The sequence below is a fragment of the Suncus etruscus genome, chromosome 11, assembly GCF_024139225.1.
Source record: "Suncus etruscus isolate mSunEtr1 chromosome 11, mSunEtr1.pri.cur, whole genome shotgun sequence".
Classification (NCBI taxonomy): Eukaryota; Metazoa; Chordata; class Mammalia; order Eulipotyphla; family Soricidae; genus Suncus; species Suncus etruscus.
Window position 1 is genome coordinate 60845974 of NC_064858.1, and position 25431 is coordinate 60871404.

Sequence of the window (25431 nt, forward strand, 5' to 3'; positions counted from 1 at the left end):
ACCAAAAAAACTTTAAAGTTTCTATGGGTACCTGGCAGAGGTTCACCCAGGAGTCACAGAAAGTGACTCACAAGTCCAGGAACTCTATACACACTGAGCCCACTAGAGGCTGTCCTCTAGGCTAAAGAGACCTTTGTGCTGGCCACGGACAGGGAAGAGCAACCACAACAGGGAGCTGGGCCTCAGCAAGTTTCTAAGCCGTTAGATGGCTTGTTCTCAGACTTACCACCAGGGGGCACCACAGCACACGCTTCGGAGAGAGTCACTAAATTCAGATACACTTCAGCGCTGGAAAGATTAGACCAGATAATTTCCGGCGAAAACAAGCAAATGAACAAAATCAATAAATCTGAGCCCTCTGGCATAAGGCTCGTTTTAAGTAGAACTTTCCAGACAAATATAAGCAGGCTGCCTTGGGACAGAGCAGGGGTTCAGCAAAAAGTGAGTCTTCATCTATACACACTATATACATATATTATGTCTATATACATATGTGTATATATTATATTAGATATATTATGTATCTGCCACGTTTGACCAATCACAAATATATTGTATACAATATAATATATACCATATATTATATACTGTGTTATACTATATGTAACATTTATGATACCTACACAACTCTTCCTTTTACTTAAACACTGGTAAGCCATGAAAGGTTTTTGAACTGGCCTTATTTCAATACTGGGTAGAGAATGGAGAGTCCTGAGGAGAGGGACAGTTGGGAACCAATGCATGGAGCAGCCACAAAGAGCATTATCTTCTTAGGATATAGTTATAGTTGACACTACAAAAATACTCAATACTAACACTGAAGATTATTCAGATGACTCAATTAGTACCAACCACAGCCCAGTAAATCCTCAGTGACATTAGTAACGCTATGGAGAGCTATGACAATCATTTCAAACTGACCTGTGTTGATCCAAGTTTTGATGTTTCCATTTGCCTTTGTGTTCTAACAAACAGTATGAAGTAAATGTGTGTGCCTGCATGGAAGCAGGCTAGGGTGAGGGGTGAGAAACTGGGTACACTGGTGAAGGGAAGATCACACTGGTGATGGAATTAGTTTGAAAATTTAATGCCTGAGACAACTGTATTATGAACAACTTGGTAAATCAAGGTGTGTCGGGCCATGCATAGGCATCTCCATTAAGGAGGATTCAGTAGGCCCTCCAGATGTATCCCCGAATTTTCTTGGTGCGGAGAACTGAGAAAACCCCAGGGGATTCCTCAAAAAGCCTGCTGCAGAAACTTTACCCCTGCATAGAGAGTTGAGGAATTCCTAAAGAGATATTTCTGAACTTCATGTCATGGTACTGACATCATATTCCCTTCATATTATTTGGTGCAAATATTAATTTATCCTTGTATATTTGGCCTCAGTCAAATTATTTTGCCCAGAGAATTATCAGTGCAAAAAAAAAAATTAAGACAATTTTCTTCTCTCTGTCAACCCTATTTATATCTAAAAGCCAAATCAGGAACTTAGCTCTGAGTCATTAAACTCTTAGCTAGGTACAAAACTTACATTTCTCTGACCTAGCTCTCTGCTAACTCAGAAGTAACTTTTTTACTGCTAGTCGCAGAGCCTGTCATCCCTGGCTCAGCTCCCAAATAGCAGCCAAGCAGTTTCACCTTTTGTTTTACTATTTTCCTTTTTTTTTTTTTTTTTTTTTTTGGTTTTTAGGCCACACCCGGCGATGCTCAGGGGTTACTCCTGGCTGTCTGCTCAGAAATAGCTCCTGGCAGGCACGGGGGACCATATGGGACACCGGGATTCGAACCAACCACCTTTGGTCCTGGATCGGGTGCTTGCAAGGCAAACGCCGCTGTGCTATCTCTCCGGGCCCCTATTTTCCTTTCTAACTCAGACTTCCTAGATAAGTAAGATCCTTTTCACCTGAGCAGCCTTATTAGTTAGACTGATATGTATATACTAACAGGTCTACTGTTAATGTTTCTGTTTTTCCAAACTTTTGCTCTTCGTCAATGCAGAAACTCCTTTCATGCCTAAGACTGTCATTTTTCCATTTAAATACTCCTAGCATGGAGATTAAAGTCATCACGCACTTGCCAGAATGTGTGATCCCATACATTCTTGTGTGGTCATCATTTCTTCAATATTTTCTCACACGCTGATCTGTTTAGTGCCCACTCCCTGAAGTAGGATTCACTGAAGTCCAACTGAAGCTGTAGGACAGAAGTTATCTGTTATATCTATATAAACAAATATATCTATATAAACAAAGGTGTTATAGTAAAAATTAGGAAAAAATTAATTAGTAGCCACTGGACAAGGGAGATGACTCAAAGAGCTGGAGAAAGTACCCAGAGGCAGGGGCTGAGTCAAAATTTTTTTGTGTGTGTGGTTTTTGGGTCACATCTGGCAGTTCTCAGGGGTTATTCCTGGCTCCAGGCTCAGAAATTGCTCCTGGCAGGCACGGGGGACCATATGGGATGCTGGGATTCAAACTGATGATCTCCTGCATGAAAGGCAAATGCCTTACCTCCATGCTATCTCTCTGGCCCTGCTGAGTCAGATTCTTAGCACTGCCTGACCCCCCCCCAACTCAAGGTTATGGTGCTAGTGGCCTGTCCCACTGGACCATCAGGTCCTAGCACTGTACCCAGGCCTGTGTGGGACCATCCCAGGGCCACTAAGGAAGTTGCCAAGAAAATTAATGACCAATAGTCACCATAACTATTCCAGTAATGCAAAAATTAAAAACAGTGCAAGAATTTCCAAGATGTGAACCAGGCCATCAGAAAATGGCATCCAGACTTTCTTCACTTGGGTAGCCATAGCCTTCATAGTTTTCCATAGACTTAGCTCACAATATTTTTAGGACTTATTTTTAGGACACCCTTTCCACACCCACCATCCACATTCTCTGCACATCCACCATCCATAATCCTCTCAGGCCTCCGCTGATTTTCTCTCCCTCTGGAAACCACATTTTCACATCCCTCCAGCATTTACAAAGCACAAAAAAGCAAAGTGCATCATAGAGCAAGATGTTCCAGGACTGGGGGTATCTGACAATAGAGCTCTTAGTATGTGTGTGTGTGTTGTTGGTTGTGTTTGTTTTGGGGGCCACACACAGCAGTGCTCAGAGCTTACTCCTGTGCTCTAGGATCACTCCGACAGGACTCATGAAACCATATGGGAATGTCGAGGATGGAACCCAGATCAGCTACATATAAAGCATACCTGCTATGCTATGACTCTCGCCCCTCAGCAGTAGAGCTTTTGCCTTACATGCGGGAGGCCCTGGAATTGATCCCCCACAATAAACACAAGTAATTCCTCAGGACAGAGAGGGCCACTGCTACATCCTCTGAGTTGACCCATACTGAAGTTCAGGAAGAAGAAAGATTCTCCTGCCCCCCATCCCCAGAGAGGAATGAGGGGCTGGCTCCAGGGTGGGTTATGGTCATCAGCCAAGATGTGAGAAAGCTGAAACTGGAGTCTCTTGTGTTGAGGACTCCCCCTGCCTTTCACCATACCATGCTGGTTCCTCATGCCCAACCTGGGCTGGAAACCAGGCTGGCTTAAGGAGCACATTACAAGGAGAAATGGTAGGGATGTTTCCAGAAAAGAGACGGGCACTTGGAATGCAAACTCAACTGTTCTAGGGCCATCATAGCACACTAGGTACCCCAGACAAGGAAAAGGGCATCTAGTTTGGAACTTGGTCTTCTGGCCAAGCAGCCAGATAATGGTGACCACCACCACCTACCTCTGTGGCTCCCCCAGAATAGAGAGGCCCTGAGGTCTCTGCTGAGTCCATCACTCTTGGCCAAGTGGGAGTGGAGTTCAGTTCCCAGTATCATGTCATGCACCCATTTCCACCCAACAAATGCCAGCTCATGACTCCAAGCATGCCTTTGGTGGGTGACTCAGGCCCAACCCCAGCTCCCGCTTACCCAGAATTTTCTGCTCCACAGCAGCACACAGGGTCTGGTGCTGGAAGTAGAAGACCCCACTGGGCTTCTCCCGTACCCACTGTCAGCTGTCGTTGCAAAGGCAGCCCAGTGCAGCGTAGTCACTCTGTGCTCATCCCTGTAGCCCAGCATGGCCAGGAGCTGGAAGATCTCTTCCTCTGTCAGCCACAGTGTGAGAGACACAGCAGACTCAGGGCACTGGCCACCCAGTTGTCTGGCCCTAGGCAGTGGAAAGGAAGGCTCAATGCTCAGGGGCCCAACCTTACTCCTGTCAAGCCAGCCTGGTCCCTCCCATCACCCTACAAGGGGCACTGACCACAAGACAGAGTCAGAGAGGCTGACACCAGGGCCCATCTCACAGCCTGTCCACGGGCACACATACAGCCAAGCACTGTCCAAGCTCCTCCTCCAGGCACAGGCGAGTGAGGGGTTCAGGGTAGCACTGACAGCCTGCCCAGTGTCCACAGACCCGTGGAGCCAGCTACCCACATTCACTGCTCCAGTGCTGCGGACGTGTTTGTGTCCCTAAGCAAAACCTTAGTGGGTCAGATAAACTCTCACTGGGAATAAGTGCAAACACAAAGTGGACGAATATGAAATATAAAATAATAATACCACACGCAGTATGTGTGGGGTCAACACATCTCTGGCAAGAGTGTGACAAATTTTAATCTACAGGCAATGGAGTATACAAAGGGAAAAGAGAGGCAGTCATAACATGAAAAGAATGCAATGTACATTGTTTGATTTCAGAACAAATACACATAGCTTAGGGTGTTTAGTAACCTAGAATAAAATAGGTTTCAGTTAGGAGTTAGAGGATAAAAGGAAGACTAAATTCTTACATATCAAAGAAGTTCCTGGCCTTAGGTGTCATTACTGGTGTAAATTAAGGGATGGCAGAAATCCTGGTTTACTTCTTTTTTTTTTTTAAATGGGTAAGGGGGTTGGGACTGCTTTTCTTTATTTTTTTTTATTTTTTTTATTTTAATTATGACAACAAAGATGCAAAGAAAGAGGACAGGTTAAAGTTACAGTGGAAGCACAATCACCCATAAACAAAATTCTCGGTAGTCCCATCGATGATATCCCAGCCTTGAACTTTCAGCCAAAGAACATTAAGAAAAACAAAACTGGGAGCCGGGTGGTGGCGCTAAAGGTAAGGTACCTTGCCTTGCCTGAGCTAGCCTTGGACGGACCGCGGTTCAATCCCCCGGTGTCCCATATGGTCCCCCAAGCCAGGAGCAACTTCTGAGCACATAGCCAGGAGTAACCCCTGAGCGTTACCGGGTGTGGCCCAAAAACCAAAAAAAAAAAAAAAAAGAAAAACAAAACTGAACCCATGTACAATACAATTACTTTGTCCCTCAAATCCCCAGTTGTAGTACATACTATTTCTTAGCAGCACACAATATAATCTAAAGACATTAGACTTATTTAACTCCTTAAACATTGAGGGCGAAGTACATTTATCTAATTTCATGCACATGCTTACTAGTTTAAGTTAACCTCAACAGTTTAGTGGGTTGTTTTTCTTAAGGATTGGAGTCAAGGGAACATAGTAAAAATGGTATTAGAGTGGCATTTGTTTGCATAGGCCCACCAAAATATAAGGGACATGGAAAGAAAAATTATGGTCTAAATACAAGGAGACCCTACCCCTGACGTTTCCTGGCACAGGACTGACTCTAGGCTCCAGGCAAACTAGTTTGTCCAATCCAAGTCATCGTCTGTAGTGGCAATATACCTCCATTCCTCACATAGTCTCTGTTGTTGGTATCATGCTTCTGTATTAAAGATCCTGGAGTCTGCATATCCCATATTGCAGTCAGGATGGTGCAGAGCATCCTCTCGTTTCACCTCACACTTAAGGGGCAATAGAGAGAACCATGTCCTGTAGAGCAGGTCATTGTTGTTATCAAGTCTTCTCAGTGTAAATGGAAGTCTCTTTTTAGGAGGTCAATGTCAGACCCTTGGTAGTGTCATTCCTGGTAGACGACTGCTTCCAGCTGTTGCTATAAAAGACCTTGGATGTTTTGTTGATAGCTTGCCTGGTTCCAGCATCAATGGAGGATGCCCATTCTACTGAGGCCTGTGCCAGCTCATCATATCAATGTTCAGGGTGTAAGGTACATTGTACTGAGATTTATTAGATAAGAAATTATCTGTATGTATAGTGTTTTCCCATTTTAATGTGTCTATGCAAACAAGAATCAATGCCATGAAGCGTTATTGGTGCATCTGGAGGCAATAGGAACAAGATCAGCAATTTCCATGATATAGTTCAATCATAGGCATCAAACTGAGGGACAGTTCCACCAACAATCCTTACTGAACAGCTTACAAAGAAAAGACAAGATGAAAAGTGGCTAGAAACATCATGGTAGAAGAATATATAGTTACAGCAGTTAAAGAAAATACCCATAAAATATTCAAAAGATATATGTGTTCAATATGTGTTCAATATGTCCTTCTAGATAGCTCTGGGTTTTGTTAGATCTACTGTATGTCTTTGGTCAGAGATTAGAACTGTATGTTACTAGGGTTAAGAAGGGTAAATCTGCAGTACTAATGGTTGGGGGGAGTATATGTTCGCTCGGGGGCGCTAGCCCCCGCGCGGTTTGCAAAATGAAGACTGGTATGAAATTGCCAGTGGCTGCCTAAGTATATCTGAGCAGCTATCTGCCACCCCCCAGATCAAACTCCACCCACTAAGCCAACATCTGTAGCCGGCCTGGGAGTGGGGAAAACCAGGGTGCCCCATGTCCGAGCCCCCCTACCCTAGGCCAGGCCAAGATACCCCAGGCACATGCGGAGGTCTGCCCAGGAACGGCCCATGCCGGCTAGAAATCCTGCTTCAGGAAGGTAGAAAAACCCTCCCAGGCCTGCAGGAGGGAGCTCAAGCCCCAGCCTAGGCCAGCCTCTGTAGGCGGCCTGGGAGTGGGGAAAAACCAGGGTGCCCCATGAGCTCCTCCCTGGAACCCACCTGGAGATCCGGAGGAAAGGGGGAGAGGGGGGTCGGGTGACCCAGGTCCGAGCCCCCCTACCCTAGGCCGGGCCAAGATGCCCCAGGCACATGCGGAGGTCTGCCCAGGAACGGCCCATGCCGGCTAGAAATCCTGCTCCAGGAAGGGAGAAAAACCCTCCCAGGCCTGCAGGAGGGAGCTCAAGCCCCAGCCTAGGCCAGCCTCTGTAGGCGGCCTGGGAGTGGGGAAAAACCAGGGTGCCCCATGAGCTCCTCCCTGGAACCCACCTGGAGATCCGGAGGAAAGGGGGAGAGGGGGGTCGGGTGACCCAGGTCTGAGCCCCCCTACCCTAGGCCGGGCCAAGATGCCCCAGGCACATGCGGAGGTCTGCCCGGGAACGGCCCATGCCGGCTAGAAATTCTGCTCCAGGAAGGGAGAAAAACCCTCCCAGGCCTGCAGGAGGGAGCTCAAGCCCCAGCCTAGGCCAGCCTCTGTAGGCGGCCTGGGAGTGGGGAAAAACCAGGGTGCCCCATGAGCTCCTCCCTGGAACCCACCTGGAGATCCGGAGGAAAGGGGGAGAGGGGGGGTCGGGTGACCCAGGTCCGAGCCCCCCTACCCTAGGCCGGGCCAAGATGCCCCAGGCACATGCGGAGGTCTACTTCTAATAACAAAATATTCTTTTTTTTTTTTTTTTGGGGGGGGGGGTTTGGGCCACACCCGGTGACGCTCAGGGGTTACTCCTGGCTATATGCGCTCAGAAGTCGCTCCTGGCTTGGGGGACCATATGGGACGCTGGGGGATCGAACCGCGGTCCGTCTCCTAGGCTAGCGCAGGTAAGGCAGGCACCTTACCTCCAGCGCCACCGCCCGGCCCCAATAACAAAATATTCTTAACCTGAGGGAAATAGTATTCTAGCTAAGGGGTAAAGACCCACTTCCTGTGATCTGGTAATAGAAAGAGAATAACACTAAAGAAAGGGATACAATAATTATACCTAGTGAAATAATCCAATTCTACACTGACCAAACCTGTTTTCAAGCAGGTATTCAAAGTGACAAGGAGAGTTCCCAAGACAGAAATCATTCTGCTTTGAAGCTCAAAAGCAGGGAGAGAAGACCATTGTCTTGAAGATGTTATGTTCTGACTTGGCCTTTGGAAGTGAGAAGGCTGACAGAAAGAAAGAGCTGGCTGGACTTTAAGTTGCAAATATGCTAAGCCAGCAGGGAACTTTTAACAGCTTGCTTTGGTACTGAAATTCCTTTAATGACTGCAAGATAGCTAAGGCCGAATTTCTGTAGTGGGAAAAAGAGACAAAATTCAAATAAATAATAGTAAAGAGAAAATGTAATGTCACAGCCGTGTTAGAATTATAGCCAATAATCCACACAAAGGGTCAATAATTGACTTCTCTGAACGAGCCTTTTGGCAGATAATTCTTGAGAGGAAAATTAGACACTGCACCAGGAAGGCAAAAGCCACGTCTGGTGCGTGTATCCTAGATACAGCCCTAGAGTGAACCGAAAACTACAGTGAGAAATGATAGCTCCCCCCCAAAAAAACTGATTTTAGAGAGAAATCAGGGGGTGAACGCTGAGCCAGGTTTTAATCCTGATCCCCAGTACCATACAGGTTCTCCAGAGCACTGCCAGGAGACACTCCTGAGAACAGAGCTAGGGGACAGCCCAGAGCACCAATGGGAATGGCCCCAAAACAACCACAGAAATTTGATTTCCTAGGCTAGGACTGGGATCCCAAATCCCTGTGATCCTGCTGCAAATTTACTCAGCCCCTGCCTTCCTCACCCATCAGTGCTTTGCAGTTTGAAGCCAAGTTGTCATGACACGCACAAACATACTTTCTCCTAAAGTCTCTGCATCTGCAGTTTCCTTCTGGGGCTCAACCGTCCAACTATAGTCTTCAATCTAGCGTTTCAGAACCAGTTCCCAGAGCTCCTGCATGGAACCTGCGTCCAGAAACTGCTTCAGACACTGCAGATCGTCCCAGTAGATGTGGCATTCACCCAGCTCCGTGCTCAGGATGGCACGTTTCAGAGTGTTGAGGTTGGATTTCCTCTTCAGAATCTGCCGGTACAGGCAGAAGGGGGAGCTGTTGCTAGGGGTGATAAAATGCTGCCTAAAAATGCTCGTTCTGGCTTCCTTGCTCCAGGGGTGCATGATCTCCACCACCTTCACATCTGGGCGCGTGCACAGCGCCCTGCCGGAGAGGCTGGAGGAGACAGTGCTCAGGATCAATTTGCAGTTGGGGAAGAGCAAGCTTGGCAGCCAGGAAAAGTCTCTTACCTGATGGAGAGTCAAGGCAGATGAGGCAAAAAAGATGTTCCAAGCAGCTGAGGCAAAAAGATGTTCCAAATCTGAGGGTGGGCTGGAAGTGGCAAAGGCCTTTGTTTTCGATTATTAGGCAGTGAGGCTGAGTCTGATCTGGCACCTCACCCCACACTTCAGACAGACAGACACACACACCACCTTAGACACAACACACCCCATATTCCAGACATAAACACCCCACTTCATACTCTCCACACATACCCACACACCCTGTCCTACACGCACACACACACACTCCACATACAGCACATCTTATACAACCCACATTGTGATCCAGACACATACCTGTATCCCACTACACACACATCCCCATATAAACATCCCACACATGCCCCAAACCCACATATACCCACATATACTCCACATGTACCCCACATGCACCACACACTCCCCAAACCCATTCAGATACCCACATATACTCTATATGTACCACACCATACACTCCCCATACATCCCCAGACATACACACAAACCCCACACTCCTACATGTCTGACTGTAATCCTCTCAGTTTGCTGTTGGGGTCCCCCAGACCCCAAGAAAGCATGTAATCTCTGGTTAACCCATGCCAGGCACACGCTGTGCCCCAGAATGCACAAAACACCCCAACTAAGGAGTATGAGCCCCCAAACAAGGGCTCTACCACTGTGACCAACTGTGGGCTCTGGTCATTGCAGCAGAAGGGGCTCAAAGAGGATGTTGTGGGTGGTTTCCATGCTCAGCTGGAGTTCAGGAAGTCAGGTGGGGGTAAGGGGATTAGTGATAACTCAAATAGCGAGGCAGTGAATTGAAATCACTAATCCACGCTAGGTCCGGGGCTGCATCCCAGGCACCACACATCCCAAGCTTCCCACACACACACACCAGGGCCTCTCCTGAGCACAGAGCCAGGATTGGCCCCTGAGCACCACTAGAGGCAGCCTAGGCTGCTGCCCCCAAGAAAGCAACAAAGAGTTTTACCTTCTGCCCCGAAATCCCATAACTGCCTGTCAGTTCTTCGACTCTATTGAGGACAAGGATGCTCGGTCTTGAGCTGATGGAAGCAATGAACAAGACTTTTGTGTTCTCGTCAAAAATATCCATTTTCAGCAGAGCACTAAGAGCAAAGACAAGCTCGGCTGCTGACTCGCATCACCCACAGGGGGCAGCAGTGACAGCAGCTCTGAGCATGACTAGCTGTCCAGCAGCCCTGGGGCAGAGTAGCAGGTTCCATAGTGCTGGTGAGCAAGAGTCCTTTATCAAAGCAAGCAGCAGGGCCATAGTAGCAGAAGTGAGTGGCCTGAGGGGCGTCCTGCTAGGGGGAGCCCCAATTCTTGCTAAGCTAGACTGGTCAGGAATTGCAGCCACTGTGTGGGGGCATAGGATGGGCTCCCTGCAAAGCTACTACTGCCAGATCCTGGAGTGACAGGCCCAGTTCACCCACACACCCACAACACCTTTCAGAATTTACAGTCTCTGTCTGACAGCTAGAGACTCTGCCCCCTGCTGTCCCTCTCTTGGTGAGACTGGTCTGCCCCTCCAGTGGCCAGTGTGCCCTCTGCCCTTAGTCCCCCAACCCACACACAACACACCAGGGGTCTAATGGAATAAGTCAGGAGTAACTTTGGGCATGATCGGAGGTGTGAGCTTTCTGTTCCTTTGCTTAAAGAAGGTAGCGTTTCAGGGGTCTGGGTGCTCAGACAACTATTTTCTAGAAAGGTAGGTGCAAAGATGTCTGGGAGCCTCTGGACAGGATGAGCTCTGGTTGCCCTCAGTCAATTGGGCCCAGTACCCAGGTCCCACTTGAAGAAGTCCCCTCTTCAGCCTCACACATTTATACCCACATCTACAGGTCTTTGAAGGGAGGGAGACACATGCTGCCCAGGGAACCACAAGCTGGGGGAAGGTTGATAGGTTCCAATCCCAGATACCTGCAAGTAGAGCAAATGTTCCAGCACTGCAGCCACCAGTTCCCTACATTGACAAGACCCTTAAAAATTATTAATCTTAGGGCCGGAGAGATAGCATGGAGGTAAGGTGTTTGCCTTTCATGCAGGAGGTCATTGGTTTGAATCCCGGTGCCCCATATGGTCCCCCGTGCCTGCCAGGAGCATTTTCTGAGCATGGAGCTAGGAATAACCCCTGAGCACTGTCGAGTGTGACCCAAAAACCACAAAAAAAATTTATTAATCTTAGGGCCGGAGAGATAGCATGGAGGTAAGACTTTTGCCTTGCATGCAGAAGATCAGTGGTTCAAATCCTGGCATTCCATTTGGTCCCCTGAGCCTGCCAGGAGCAATTTCTGAGCATAGAGCCAGGAGTGACTCCTGGACAATGCCAGTGTGACCCAAAAATCAAAAAAAATTATTAATCTTTATTTTGGCTTTTGAATCATACCTGGGAGTGTCTGAGGGGGAGGGAACTTCTGGCTCTTTACTCAGAGGACCATGCAGTGCCAAGAATGGAACTCAGTCCTCCAGCATGCAAATCCAGTGCTCAGCCCTCAGTCATCTCTCTGACCCAGTCCTACACTTAACCCTCATACAGCTGGATGAGCTCCAAGCACAGTCCTCCCACTTTACAGAAGAGAACTGCGCACACACTGGTTATTCCTGACACTGCCCACAACCAAAGGCAAGTTAGTCTTTAAGCACCAGAGCCTGCTCCTGCCTCCTTCAAGGACAGGGCCCTTGTAGGTTGGCAAGGGGCTCAAACACTGCTCCTGAATATATTCACTGTGATCTGACAAAGACTTGCTTATTTAAAAGCTGCCTGTACCTAGAAGTACACTCATTAAGGTAACAACTTGCCCTGGGAATAAAATTGTAATTGGGCGTGTACAGCTGAGATTTTCGATCATCTGCCAGGTCAAATCCAATGCCTCTGGGTAATGTCAGCGAGATTAGTTGCCTTCCTAGACAGCAGGTTCCACCTCTGATGTGGCTTCAGGTTTTTCCCACCTAACATGCCCAAAGAGATGTGAATGAAGACAGCTTAGGCCCACAGACCCCACCACATGCATACAGAAGCTCCAGTATCTGCCCAGTGCAGAGAGATGAGAACCATCTGACAAAACTCACAGGACATAGGGTTGAGAGATAGGACAGCTCTTAGGATCCCCTAAGACCTACCAGGAGTGATCCCTGAGCACAGAACCAGAAGTATGCCCTGAGTATGGTTGGGTGTGACCCAACCCCACCCCCAAAAAACAGGCATAAGAGGGAAGAAAAGGGAGAAAGCACCAGGGGATAAGGTGCTTGCATTATATTCCATTAACTGTGTTCAACCCCAGGACCACCAGGAGTCATTTCTGGCCACAGAGCCAGGAATAGCCCTGAGCAGGGTGTGGCCCAACTCCTGCCCCCCTCTCCCCTGACCAAAAAAGAAGAAAGAAATGAATAGAGGAAGGAAGAAAGGAAAGAACAGAAAGAAGAAAGGAAAAAGGAAGGAAATAAAGGAAGAAGGGAGGGAAAGATGGGAGGGAGAGAGGGAGGAAGGTAGGAAGAAAATTTTATTCTGAAGGGAAGAGGCAGGTAAACACAAGATAGTATTTCAATTGGAAAATGAAATTGTCACAGGAGCCAATAAAGAATTTCTAGCACACACTTTCTACAGGATGGAAAGATTTGCTTTACCATAATGTTTGTTCTGTAATTCTGTGATGAAATAATATATGACAGATATGCTGTCACAGGTGCTGCCCACAAAATGGGGGACCAGCAACATGGTGGGGTACTTGCTTTTGAAATCATTCACCCAACTGGCAATTAGGGTGGACTTGCCACAGCCACATTTTCCAGACAAGAGTAAATTAGACTTGTAGGTTGGGAAGAGACTTATTCTAAAAAACTAAGACACAAAATATAGTCAACTATTGCTCTGAAAAAAATTTTGTTTGTTTCAAAGTCACTCAGTGAGCATGTTTCAGGGAGAGATGAGGTGGGAATCATATCCTAGCTTCCAACATGTAAGGCCTGTACTCCCGTCCTCTCAAGACCAATCTTTTTGTTCCTTTGCTTTGGGGTCACAATCCTGCAGTCTCCCAGCACTGTGCTGGGGAAAACGGAGGGGCCAGTCCTGGGGGGTACACCAGGAACCAAGAAGTGCCGGGATGTTTGAAGGGATGGGGGGCTGATTACTCACTGGCCTCAGAAAAAATCTTGTATCTTGGCAGTGCCAGGGATGGACCTCAGGTCTCACACACAGCCACAAGCCCTCTACCACTGACCTACATCCTGAGCCCCTCAAGAAATATCTTATTGAGCAAAGGTGATCTCTCACAAAAACTTTCTTCTTTCAAAAGAAAGAGAAAAGCTTTCACCTTGAGCCTGGGAGTGAAAATTTATAACTCCAGCCTCTTCTGATAGGGAAGCTCTTAACAACTAGCACAACTAGCACCTAGAATTCTTTTGTTTGTTTGTTTTTTTGTTTCTGGTTTTTGGGTCACACCCAGCAGCGCTCAGGGGTTACTCCTGGCTCTATGCTCAGAAATTGCATCTGGCAGGCTTGGGGGACCATATGGGATGCCAGGATTCGAACCACCATCCTTCTGCATGCAAGGCAAATGCCCTACCTCCATGCTATCTCTCCGGCTCCACCTAGAATTCTTTTTAACACATCTTATAAATGGAAAGATTCTTAATTTTGTTTTTTGGGCTCAGGGCTTAAATTAAAATAATTAAAGATATTTTTGTATCCACAGTGTAGAAGCAATGCCTTTAAGTATACACTATTTACAAAAGCAGGCAGGGAGCTGTTTCCTGTATATTTTTTTCCCTAAGAGATGTGAATTTCCAGGTCAGAAGGTAGCTAGTAGCAGGGTGCATGATGTACAGGGGTGAAATCCTGGGTCATATCACTGGTACCAAAAGGGAGAGAGGTAAAGTTCTTATTTCTTTTTTTTTGGGGGGGGGGTTGGGCCACACCCGGCATTGCTCAGGGGTTACTCCTGGCTGTCTGCTCAGAAATAGCTTCTGGCAGGCACGGGGGACCATATGGGACACCGGGATTCGAACCAACCACCTTTGGTCCTGGATTGGCTGTTTGCAAGGCAAACACCTCTGTGCTATCTCTTCGGGCCCCAAGTTCTTATTTCTTAACTTTGGTTGGCTACAAACATGGCCTTTTGCCCTCTGGCTTTCACATTGGTCTTAAATAACTTTAGGAGAAGAGAGACTTTAGAAAGTCTTGCAGTTAACATTGTCCAGTGTGCACCTGGGGTTAAGCCAAGGGTTCAACAGCCCAAAGGCTTTATAGAGCTCACTGCCTTGTATTTGCCCTATGGGGCACAACCACTAACACTACCATGGCCCCTCCACATGATACTGTCCCATAACTAAAAAGATGAAGAGGTCATGGGAATACGAGATAGGACAGGGCGAATTGAAGTCAGGGAACAAATGTTCCTCCCAGTGTGTAAACCAAGTGTCCGGCAGAGTGCCGCCAGGACCAAATTTATGGTGTTTGTGAATGCACCATTCTGAGTTCCTTGCAAAGTCTCCCACTTAGTCACATTCATAGTAAGTAAATGGAGGCAAGCCTTAAGTGACCACTAGGATAATCCCAGCTTTCTTCCATCACTACAATACCTTAACACAGCAACACTGTGCCCAATGGTGCCATGGCAGCTTATCGTTACCAAGATACTTGTGGAAATGGCCATATATGGTTGGGGCCTCATAATTCAATGTACCTCTGCTTATTTATAAAAGGGATGAGAAGGGAGGGGAAGGGAGAGGAAGAGAAGGGAGAGGAAGGGAAGAGAAGGGAAGGGAAGAAAAGGGAGGGCGGGAAGGGAAGGGAAGGATAGAGGAAGAAGAGGGAAGGGAAAGAAGGGGAAGGGAAGGGGAAGGAAAAAGAAGGGGAAAGGAAGGGAAAGGAAAGGGGAGGAGAGGGGAGGGGAAAGGGAAGCCTAAAAGCACTTAAAAAGGCAGGACAGACGACTATCAGTAATAACTTTAGATATTCTCCACCCTGTTTCTGTTTTCTCCTCACCTTTCTCTCTCTGCTGGGTTTTGCATTTTTTCCTTCTAAATATAGGAATAATCTTTTCTGTTCCTCATTAAATTTATTTCTGATGAAAGACAGGAACTAGGGACATGGCCAGAGAGATAGTCAAGTTGGATAGCACTTGTCTTTTTTTTTTTTTTTTTTTTTTTTTTGGTTTTTGGGCCACACCCGGCGGTGCTCAGGGGTTACTCCTGGCTGTCTGCTCAGAAATAGCTCCTGGCAGGCACGGGGGACCATATGGGACACCGGGATTTGAACCAACCACCTTTGGTCCTGGATTGGCTGTTTGCAAGGCAAACACCACTGTGCTATCTCTCGGGGCCCGGATAGCACTTGTCTTACATGCAGATGGACCAAATTAAATCCTTGGGACTGCAGCAGTCCTCCAACCCTGCCAAGAGTGATCCTTGAGCTCTGCTATGTATGGGAGACCCTCAGAAAAATTCAGAGACAGGGCCCTGCATATGTTCAGCTTTAACTTAAAACTAGGGGTGTGTGTGTGTGTGTGTGTGTGTGTGTGTGTGTGTGTGTGTGTGTGTGTGTGTGTACTCTCACAACATCACATGAGGAAAGAATAAAACTCCAAAGCACTCTTATGAAAAAGGTCCCATCCATCCTCTAGGACAATGAAAAGATAGTGATATGAGCATAATCCTAATGACTCATAAACAAGTGAATCCTCTTCTGGGGTATTTTGGCTTGTGATAGAGTGATTAATTTTCTATGACTGAGTTTATATAACGTGTCCTGTAACTTTTTGAAATTTAGCTTGGGAGAAGGACTATATCCAGTAGTGCTCAGGTGCTACTCCCATCTCTCTGTTCAGTGGCTGCTCCTGGTGGTACTCAGGGGACAAGTACTAAAGTACTAAAGCTTGCCACAAGCAAACTGCTTAGGACAGTCCTTTAAGCTATCTCTGACCTTGATTAGTTTTCTGTTAATTCTGTTATTGTTGTTGTTGTTGTTTTATTGGTTTGCTTGGAGTTCCACCTGGCCTGGTGCAAGAGGGATCTCAAACCCAAGATCCCCATATGCAAAGAATATACTCTAGCCTACTATCTGAGGCCCCAAGCCCTGCATTCTTTTTTTTTTTAATTAATTAAATGAACAGCCTCTGGAAAAGAAAAGTATTCCCCTGTGCCTGGGTGGGTCTGCTTTTAATATTGGTGTGTAAACAAGTGCACATCTGTGACATTTGTAAGTCTCTGAGGGCAGTCTCTGGGGTTATTTACTTTACATGGTAGAGTCAGTGACTGGCATGAAACCTGATTATGAATCATTGAGTAAATAAAATAAAACATTCCTGGTATTCAGGTTCAAGACAATTAAAGGTTTAAAAGTCTATTACAAATGGAACATAGATAGATAGATAGATAGATAGATAGATAGATAGATAGATAGATAGATAGATAGATAGATAGATAGATAGATAGATAGTTATCCTAGGAACACAAAAACACAATACAAAAATATGCCTTCTGTACATTGCAGCATTATTTACAATAGCCAGAATCTGGAAATAATTCAAATGCCCAACAACAGAGTGTCTAAAGAAACTGGTACATATACACAATGGAATTCTATACAGCCGTCAGGAGAGATGAAGTCATAAAATTTTCCTACACATGGATGGGCATGGAAACTATATGTTGAGTGGAATAAGTCAGAGGAAGAGAGACACAGAATAGTCTCACTAATCTGTGGGATTTAAGAAAAATAAAAGACATGGGGCTGGAGCGATAACACAGCAGTAGGGCATTTGCCTTACACGTGGCCAATCCAGGAAGGACCTGAGTTCAAACCCCAGTGTCCCATATGGTCCTGAGCCAGGAGCAATTTCTGAGCACATAGCCAGTAGTAACCCCTGAGTGTGACTGGGCAATAAAAGACAGTATTGTAATAATACCCAGAGACAATAGAGATGAGGGCTGGAAGGACCAGCCCAAGTTATGAAGCTTACCACAAAGTGGTGAGTTCAGTTAGAGAAATAATTACACTAACAACTATAATGACAATGGTAGTGAGAGAAGTAGAATGCCTGTCTTGAATACAGGCAGGGAGTATTGGAGGAGGGAGACAGGGGGAATTGGTGGTGGGAATATTGCAAGACCAGTTCCCCCAACTCAAGATTTCTGTAATATCTGACGTGAAGCCCCTTGTTAATAATCTTTTTCTTGAGCTTCCCGATTCTGATTGTTTCCTTTTCTTCCATTATCAAAGCAGCTGACATCAGTGTCTCCTCCACTTCTTGCTCCTCCTCCTTCTTCTTAAAGGCCCTTGCCAGCGTGTTTCCAGACTGGAAGTAATAATACTGAAACTCGGACTGTCTGAGGAACGCAGCTTTCATGATTTCTTTTTTTTTCTTTTTTTTTTTTTTTTTTTTTTTGGTTTTTGGGCCACACCCGGTAACGCTCAGGGGTTACTCCTGGCTATGTGCTCAGAAGTTGCTCCTGGCTTGGGGGACCATATGGGACACCGGGGGATCGAACCGCGGTCCGTCCAAGGCTAGCGCAGGCAAGGCAGGCACCTTACCTTTAGCGCCACCGCCCGGCCCCAGCTTTCATGATTTCATACTCCACCAGGCTGCAGTCAGGGCTGTCCAGGACCCAAGGGTAGCGATTCTGGTCAGCCACATAAAGATTCCGTTCCATTGGACAAGCCCGACAAATCGGTTATTGTGGAGAAGATGGTATGTGAGGAGACATCCTGGAAGTCCCCATAGGTGTGACCCAGCAAGGCGATAAAGAAGGGGAAGCAGTGATTCACGTGGTCCAGGCAGAGCTTTAGGTGCAGGGAGCCGAGACACCACTGCTGTCGAAAGCGACCAGGGCTTGGGGGTTTAGGGGCTGCCAGCTCAGCCCACCTCAGGTCCACAGCTCTGAAATAGGTGCCCGGGCATGGCAGCGCTCATTGAGCTGCGGGAAGATGTGGCTTGTCAGGAAGTGTCTCTCTTCCTGGAATTCTTTTGGAACTGAGCTGAATGGGTTTCTCAGCCTTGAGAAGGGAGCAGGCTCCCTTGCCCCAATCCTTGCTTGTCTGCTGACTCATGGCAGGTGACTCAGGGACTGGGATAGAGATGACATGCTGTTGGAGTAACTGATTTGGGACGGGGATAGGGTGAAGGGGAATGAGACTTTCTCTAAACCAGGCCTCTTAGCACAGAGCTGCTTTCCTCTGGGTATAGCTGCAGCTGCTCACATTCTCAGCATTGGAACGGTGATTGACATGGAAATACTTCTCCAAACAGTTTCTTCTGTGTGTCTGTGTGAAGCTGAGAGATGCCAACCACCAGGAAGATCCACACTCGAAAACAATCACAAGGACTCTTAAGTTAGATAATACATGTGGCCGGAGAGATAGCATGAAGGTGAGGCGTTTGCCTTTCATGCTGAAGGTCATCAGTTCGAATCCCGGCGTCCCATATGGTCCCCCGTGCCTGCCGGGAGCAATTTCTGAGCATGGAGCCAGGAGTAACCCCTGAGTACTGCCGGGTGTGACCCTAAAAAACCACACACACACAAAAGTTAGATAATACAAAGAAAACACATATTCACCCCACAAACTCAGGGAGATCACAGCTGCCCTATTCTTCCTAAGCTTCTCAGAAAACCACATGGCAATGAGCATGGATCAGCAAAATCCCTACACTGGTCTCTGACCCCTGCTCCACTGACCCCGTCTTCATTACACCAGTGGTTCCTTCTGTCCCCCGTGAATGTGAAATGTGACAGACATGAGAATGTGAAAAAAGGATGGCAAATCTGGAACATAAACTGGTATGAACTTGAAATTAGCTCACGAGAAACAAATCAAAATACTGTAAAGACAGGTCAGGGACCTACACCTGGCACATGAGGAGCAAAAAAAGTCTAGATCTCAGAACCTAGTGTTCTTTGGTGCATTTTTATGCAGAAGTTGGGGCTGTAGAGATAGTACAGTAGGTAGGACTTTTGCCTTGCACATCACTAACCTGGGTTTGAGGCCTAGCAACCTTATGGTTCTCTGAGCTTTCAGGAGTCATCCCTGAGTGTAGAGCCAGGAATAACTCCTGAACACTGCTGGATATGACACAGAAATAAAATAATAATAAAAACAAGGAAGAGGGGCTGGAGAGATAGCATGGAGGTAGGGCATTTGCCTGAGCGCTGCCGGGTGTGACCCAAAAAAAACAAAAACAAAACACAAAGCCACAGAGCCAGGAGTAACCCCTGAGTGCCACTGGGCATGACTCAAAAAAAAAAAAGTTAACTCACATTTGTCACAACAACTTAATGACAGATAAAATTAATACCCTATTATAGATGATGCAGCAAAACTTCAGAGTAAAAATGTCCAGTTACTTGGCTGTGAGCAGAGTACCAGGATCTAAGCACAAGAAGCTCTGTTGTTTGTTCTTGGCAGGTCTGCTCTGCTACAAGCAATTTCTGGTTGCATCAAAGTCAACTTCACTCTGCCACTACAACTAAAGGGGGCAACTCTTTTTATTTCTGTTTTGTTTTCTTTTGGAGCCAAATCTTGTAATGTACAAGCATTACACATCCCTTTGCCCCACGGAATTACTCTTGGCAGGCTTGGAGGATCATAGGGAATGACAGGGATTGACCCTGGGTTGACTGTGTGCAGGGCAACCCTTCCCCACTACACTATTGCTCCAGCCCCAAGGTTGCAACTCTTGGCAAATACTACAACTTAAAAAATATAGAGACCAGGAATGTGATCCTCAGTGAGTATGTGTGTGAGCACTAGAGAGACCCCTAATGGGTCTAGACCAGAATGTGTACAAACACTACAACAAACAGTGTAGCCCCAGAAAGCACTGCAGTCAAATGTGTGAACCTCACAGGTAAGTCTGTGACTCCATCATAAAGCAACATCAACAAAGGAGAGAGAAGGGGTAAAGGGAAAAAATGAAAGAGAAAAATCATAAAACTCTCAGGTGGGATCAGAGTACAGAGTAGGTAGGGCACTTGCCTTACATGAAGCTAGCCTGGGTTCTAATCTTGGTATCCCATATCATCCCCCAGCACACCAAAATCAATTCCTGAGCAGGAGTAACCATTGCTCACCAGATGTGGCCCCAAAACAAAGCAAAACAACTAAGTTGCCAGAACTACCTACCTAGTGCATGATGGTAAATAAGCATCAATTAAGAAGAAAAAGAAAAGATTTTATGAACTCATGTAAATGCACAAAAATTAAAAATATAAAACAGAGAGATGAGTCATAAATGCTTTGTTAAGAGAACATTACCTATCATAGAGAAGGCTAGAATTTGATTATCAGCCCTTGCAAATATACACTTTTTTGTTTGTTTGTTTGTTTGTTTTTGGGCCACACCCGGTGGTGCTCAGAGGTTACACTGTTCAGAAATAGCTCCTGGCAGGCACAGGGGACCATATGGGACTCCGGGATTCGAACTAACCACTTTAGATCCAGTTGTTTGCAAGGCAAATGCCACTGTGCTATCTTTCCAGCCCCTCTTTCTTAATCCTATGATCAGAGATCCTTTTTATCTTGGAGTCATTTTTATATTAGAGCCCTTATTTTTGGGTGTGGCCCAAAGTATCAAAGCAAACAAATAAAAATAAAGCCCAGGTCATTTCTCTCAATCTGTCTCAATCTCATGTACCCAACTCCTATTATAATTACTGATTCAGGAGGTGGCAGGTACATTATTAATATAAAAGAACTTGGATTGGAGTGATAGCACAGTGGTAGGGCATTTGCCTTGCACACGGCCAACTGAAGACAGGCCTAGGTTCAATCCCTGGCATTCCCACATGGTACCCCGATCCTGCCAGGAGTGATTTCTAAGAAGTGCAGGACGGCCCTCGGTTCAATCCCCCCGTGTCATATGGTCCCTCAAGTCAGGAGGGACTTCTGAGTCAGGAGTAACCCCTGAGCACCAAAGGGTGTGGCCTAAAAACAAAACAACTACAACAAAAAGAATTAAAAAACTTAATGTGCATTTCCAGTTAAAAAAAATGTAATTATATTCTTCTAAGGGATGTGGCTCAGTGGCACAGTGTCAGTCTTGCATGTGAAGCCTCAGATCTGAACCCCATTTTTTTTTTTTTGGTTTTTGGGCCACACCCGGTGACGCTCAGGGGTTACTCCTGGCTATTCGCTCAGAAGTCGCTCCTGGCTTGGGGGACCATATGGGATGCCGGGGGATCGAACCGCGGTCCGTCCTAGGCTAGCGAAGGCAAGACAGGCACCTTACCTCTAGCGCCACCACCCGGCCAGATCTGAACCCCATTTACAGAGTTATAACACGTGTAACCATAACACAACAACCACAAAAATAACTCTCCAGGTATTTGTCAAATCTGGGAGAGCATCCAAAACATAAGTTCTAGAAGAAATCACAAAACAAAAATTTTACTTTTGTTTGTTTTGTTTCGGGAATACACACAGTGATGCTCAGAGCTTATTCCTGGGGAGGGGGTCAGGGGACCATATGGGATGCCAGGGTTCTAACCCAGATTGATTGCATGCAACATAAGCACCCTATCCACTGTACTATTCCTCTGTATCCTAAATATAAATATTTATTTAACAGTCATGTACAAGGCAAATGCCCTATCCACTATGTTATCACTCCAGCCCCTTAAACTTATTTTTATATATTTGATTATTAATATATATATATATATATTAGTTTTTGGACCACACCCGGTGATGCTCAGGGATTATTCCTGGCTCAGAAGTTCCTCCTGACTTGAGGGATCATATGGGACACCAAGGGATCGAACCTCGGTCCATCCTAGACTAGCAAGGGCAAGGCAGACACCTTACCACTTGCATCACTGTTCCGGCCCCTTAAACTTATATTTTAAAAATACTTAAAAGGCATACAACAGGGCCAAAGCCATAGCACAGCAGGTAGGAGCATTTGCTTTGCACAGTCAATTCAGGTTTGATTCCTGGACCCCATATGGTCCCCTGAGCTTTCTAGGAGTGATTTCTCAGTGCAGTCAGGAGTAACACCTGTGCAGCACAAGGTGTGATTCAAAGACAAAAAAAAAAACAAAACCAGGGCCTAGTGTGGTAGTACAACTGGCTAGATGCTTGTCTGACATGCAATTGACCCCAGTTCAATTCCTGGAACCCCAAATAGTCTCCAGAGTCCTGCCAAGATTGATCCTTAAGCACAGAGCCAGGAGTAGTTCCTGAACACCATCAAGTGTTGCCCCAAAACAAAAAAAAAGGCACATAACAAATTATTAAAAAGAAAGCAGTGATAAAAAAAAAAAAGGAAAGCAGTGATAAAGATTTGGTAAAGTTCATCTATCTAAATATTGGTTAAAAAAAAACATAGGGCCTGGAGAGATAGCACAGTGGCGTTTGCCTTGCAAGCAGCCGATCCAGGACCAAAGGTGGTTGGTTCGAATTCCGGTGTCCCATATGGTCCCCCGTGCCTGCCAGAAGCTATTTCTGAGCAGACAGCCAGGAGTAACCCCTGAGCACCGCCGGGTGTGGCCCAAAAAAAAAACAACAAAAAAAACATAGTTCATAGATAGCTATGAAACTGTAAGTGAATAATTTGTTTTGTTTTGGGGCTATAATCAGAGGTACTCCGGGTTTACTCCTGGCTCTGGAATTACTCCTTGAGCCCTGCCAGAAATGATTCCTGAATGCGGAGCCAGGAATAAGCCCTGAGAAAAAGTATATCAGGAATTTGCATTATTCTAAAGAAATAATCTAGGTTTACAAAGAAAAAAATGGGACAAAAGCCAGGGATATGGCTCAGTACATGCTTTGCAGGTAAGAGGCTCTGGTTTGTTCCTTGAAACACACTCAAACCCGCCAATTTAACTAAAACCTTTTTATTATTACTAGAAGTAAAAAAGCTTTACTATATGCCACAAATAGATAAATGTTTCTTTAAAAAATGTATTAGGGCTGGGTCATGGTTCAAAAAGGTGGAGCACATGCTTTGCATTAGTTGCATTAGTTCTCTTCCCAGCCCTGCATGGTCCCTGAGCCTTACCCTGTGTGACCCCAAACAAAAATATACTGAAAATCAGGGGCCAGAGAGATAGCACAGTGGTAGGGCATTTTGCCTTGCACACAGCTGATTCAGGATGGATGATGGTTCGAATGCCAGCATCCCATACAGTCCCCCGTGCCTGCCAGAGGCTATTTCTGAGCACCAATGGGTGTGACCCAAAAGCAAAACAAAACAAACAAACCCTAAAAATCAATTACATGAATCAATTCTATTTATATCTCTCCTTTCCCTCCCTCCCTCCCTCCCTCCCCCCCCCTCTCTCACTCACTCTGGCTCTTGCTCTCGCTCTCAATTTATCTTGTTTGGGGACACATAGAGTTGTGATGTGATCACAACTCTGCAACTCTGCTTGAAGGTTACTCCTGTGTGTGTGTGTGTGTGTGTGTGTGTGTGTGTGTGTGTGTGTGTGTATGTGTATGTGGGGGGGAGGAAGAGGGAGGGAGGGAGGGAGAGAGAGAGAGAGAGAGAGAGAGAGAGAGATGGAAGAGAGAAAGAGAGAGAATGGAACCATGTGGTACTGATGTATAATATTGCATTTCTTGGTTTGTTTTTCTTTTTCTGGCCACACCTGGTAGTGTTCAGGGCTTACTCCTCGCTCTGCACCCAGGGATCACTTTTTTTTTTTTGGTTTTTGGTTTTTGGGTCATACCCAACAGCGCTCAGGGGTTACTCCTGGCTCTGTGCTCAGAAATCGCTCCTGGCAGGCTTGGGGGACCATATGGAATGGTGGGATTCGAATCACTGACCTTCTGCATGCAAGGTAAACACCTTGCCTCTATGCTATCTCTCTGGCCCCAGGAATCACTTCTGGCAATGCTTAGGGATCCACATGGGGTACTAGAAACAAACACAGGGGAGCAAGGAAAGTGTTCTACCCACTGTACTATCTCTCAGGCTTCCGTGGTACTGACACTTGAACCTGGCCCTCCCACATGCAAATTTTGCACAAAGTTTATTGCATTCTCCTACCAACCAGCCTGTTTATTTAAAAGGAAAAATAATGAATTGACTTTCCTCTGTAAGTCTGAACCAGAGTGATATCATGTCTAACTTTGGCCCATGCAACGAACACAAGAAGTGCAGGTACTGTGATACCGCCACACAGCTGACTCTGTTCATGGAGGCTGAGTGTAGTCCTGGAGTCACATCAACTCTGCCTGTATCTCACACTGGAGTGGAAACTATAAAAAGGCAATAATGACCACAGCTCTAGGCAGGAGTGAATAGGGCTATGCATGATGCTCTATGCCTCATAAACTTTTCAATAAAAACATGCCTTCTAGGGGCCAGAGAGATAGCACAGCGGTAGGGCACTTGCCTTGCACCCAGCCAACCCAGGTTTGATCCCCAGAATCCCAGATGGTCCCAAGTAGCATCAGGAGTAATTCTTGAGTGCAGAGCCAAGAGTAAATCCTGAGCATCACCAGGTGTGACACCAAAACAAAACAAAACAAACAAATTATATCTTCTTCGACCTAAGTGTTGACCACAGAGGCTTGGATAAAGGAGTGGTATGATGTGATACGTGTACATACGTGTGCACATACATCACAACACTATTTTAAAATTAAGTGCTGGAGGCCGGAGTGATAGCACAGCAGTAGAGCATTTGCCTTGCACATGGCTGATTTGGAATGGACCTTGGTTCAATCCCAGGCATCCCATATTGTCCCTGGAGCCTGCCAGGAGTGATTTCTGAGTGCCGAGCCGGGAGTAACCCTTGAGCACCTCTGGTTGTGGTCACAAAACAAAACGGGCCAGAGCGGTGGTGCAAGCGGTAGGGTGTTTGCCTTGCATACGGCTAACCTAGGACGGATGGCGATTCAATCCCACCCCCCACCCTCCATGTCCATATGGTTCTCCAAGCCAGGAGTGATTTCTGAGCTCACAGCCAGGAGTTGCTCCTGAGCGTCACCAGGTGTGGCCCAAAAAGCAAAAAAAAAAAAAAAAAAAAAAAGTGTTCAAACACTAGGTGGGAAATGTCTATAATATCCCTCCAAGGGGTAGGGGATTGACTCACAGAACTAAGTTACATGCTCTGCATGCAGCAGCAGGATTCAGTCCTGGGCAAAGTGTGGCTCCTGAGGACTACCTGAGTAGCCCAGTTAACAAAGAGAAATAGCCTTCCCCATACTTTTGTTTTGTTTTGTTTTAGTTTTTAGACCC

At 46.3% G+C, this 25431-nt stretch overlaps 1 protein-coding gene across 1 annotated transcript in view; it reads right to left on the reverse strand.

Annotated features, from left to right (window-relative positions):
- The window catches only part of LOC126022093 (putative tetratricopeptide repeat protein 41), a 60107-nt gene that overhangs the window by 27624 nt on the left and 7052 nt on the right, over positions 1–25431 (reverse strand). The window contains 11 exon segments of the mRNA XM_049782949.1: positions 1951–2050; positions 3937–4020; positions 4023–4118; positions 4121–4174; positions 8776–9220; positions 10224–10357; positions 12875–13091; positions 17362–17613; positions 17831–17903; positions 17905–18145; positions 18148–18222. Coding sequence (XP_049638906.1) covers positions 1951–2050; positions 3937–4020; positions 4023–4118; positions 4121–4174; positions 8776–9220; positions 10224–10357; positions 12875–13091; positions 17362–17613; positions 17831–17903; positions 17905–18145; positions 18148–18222 — 1771 coding nt within the window.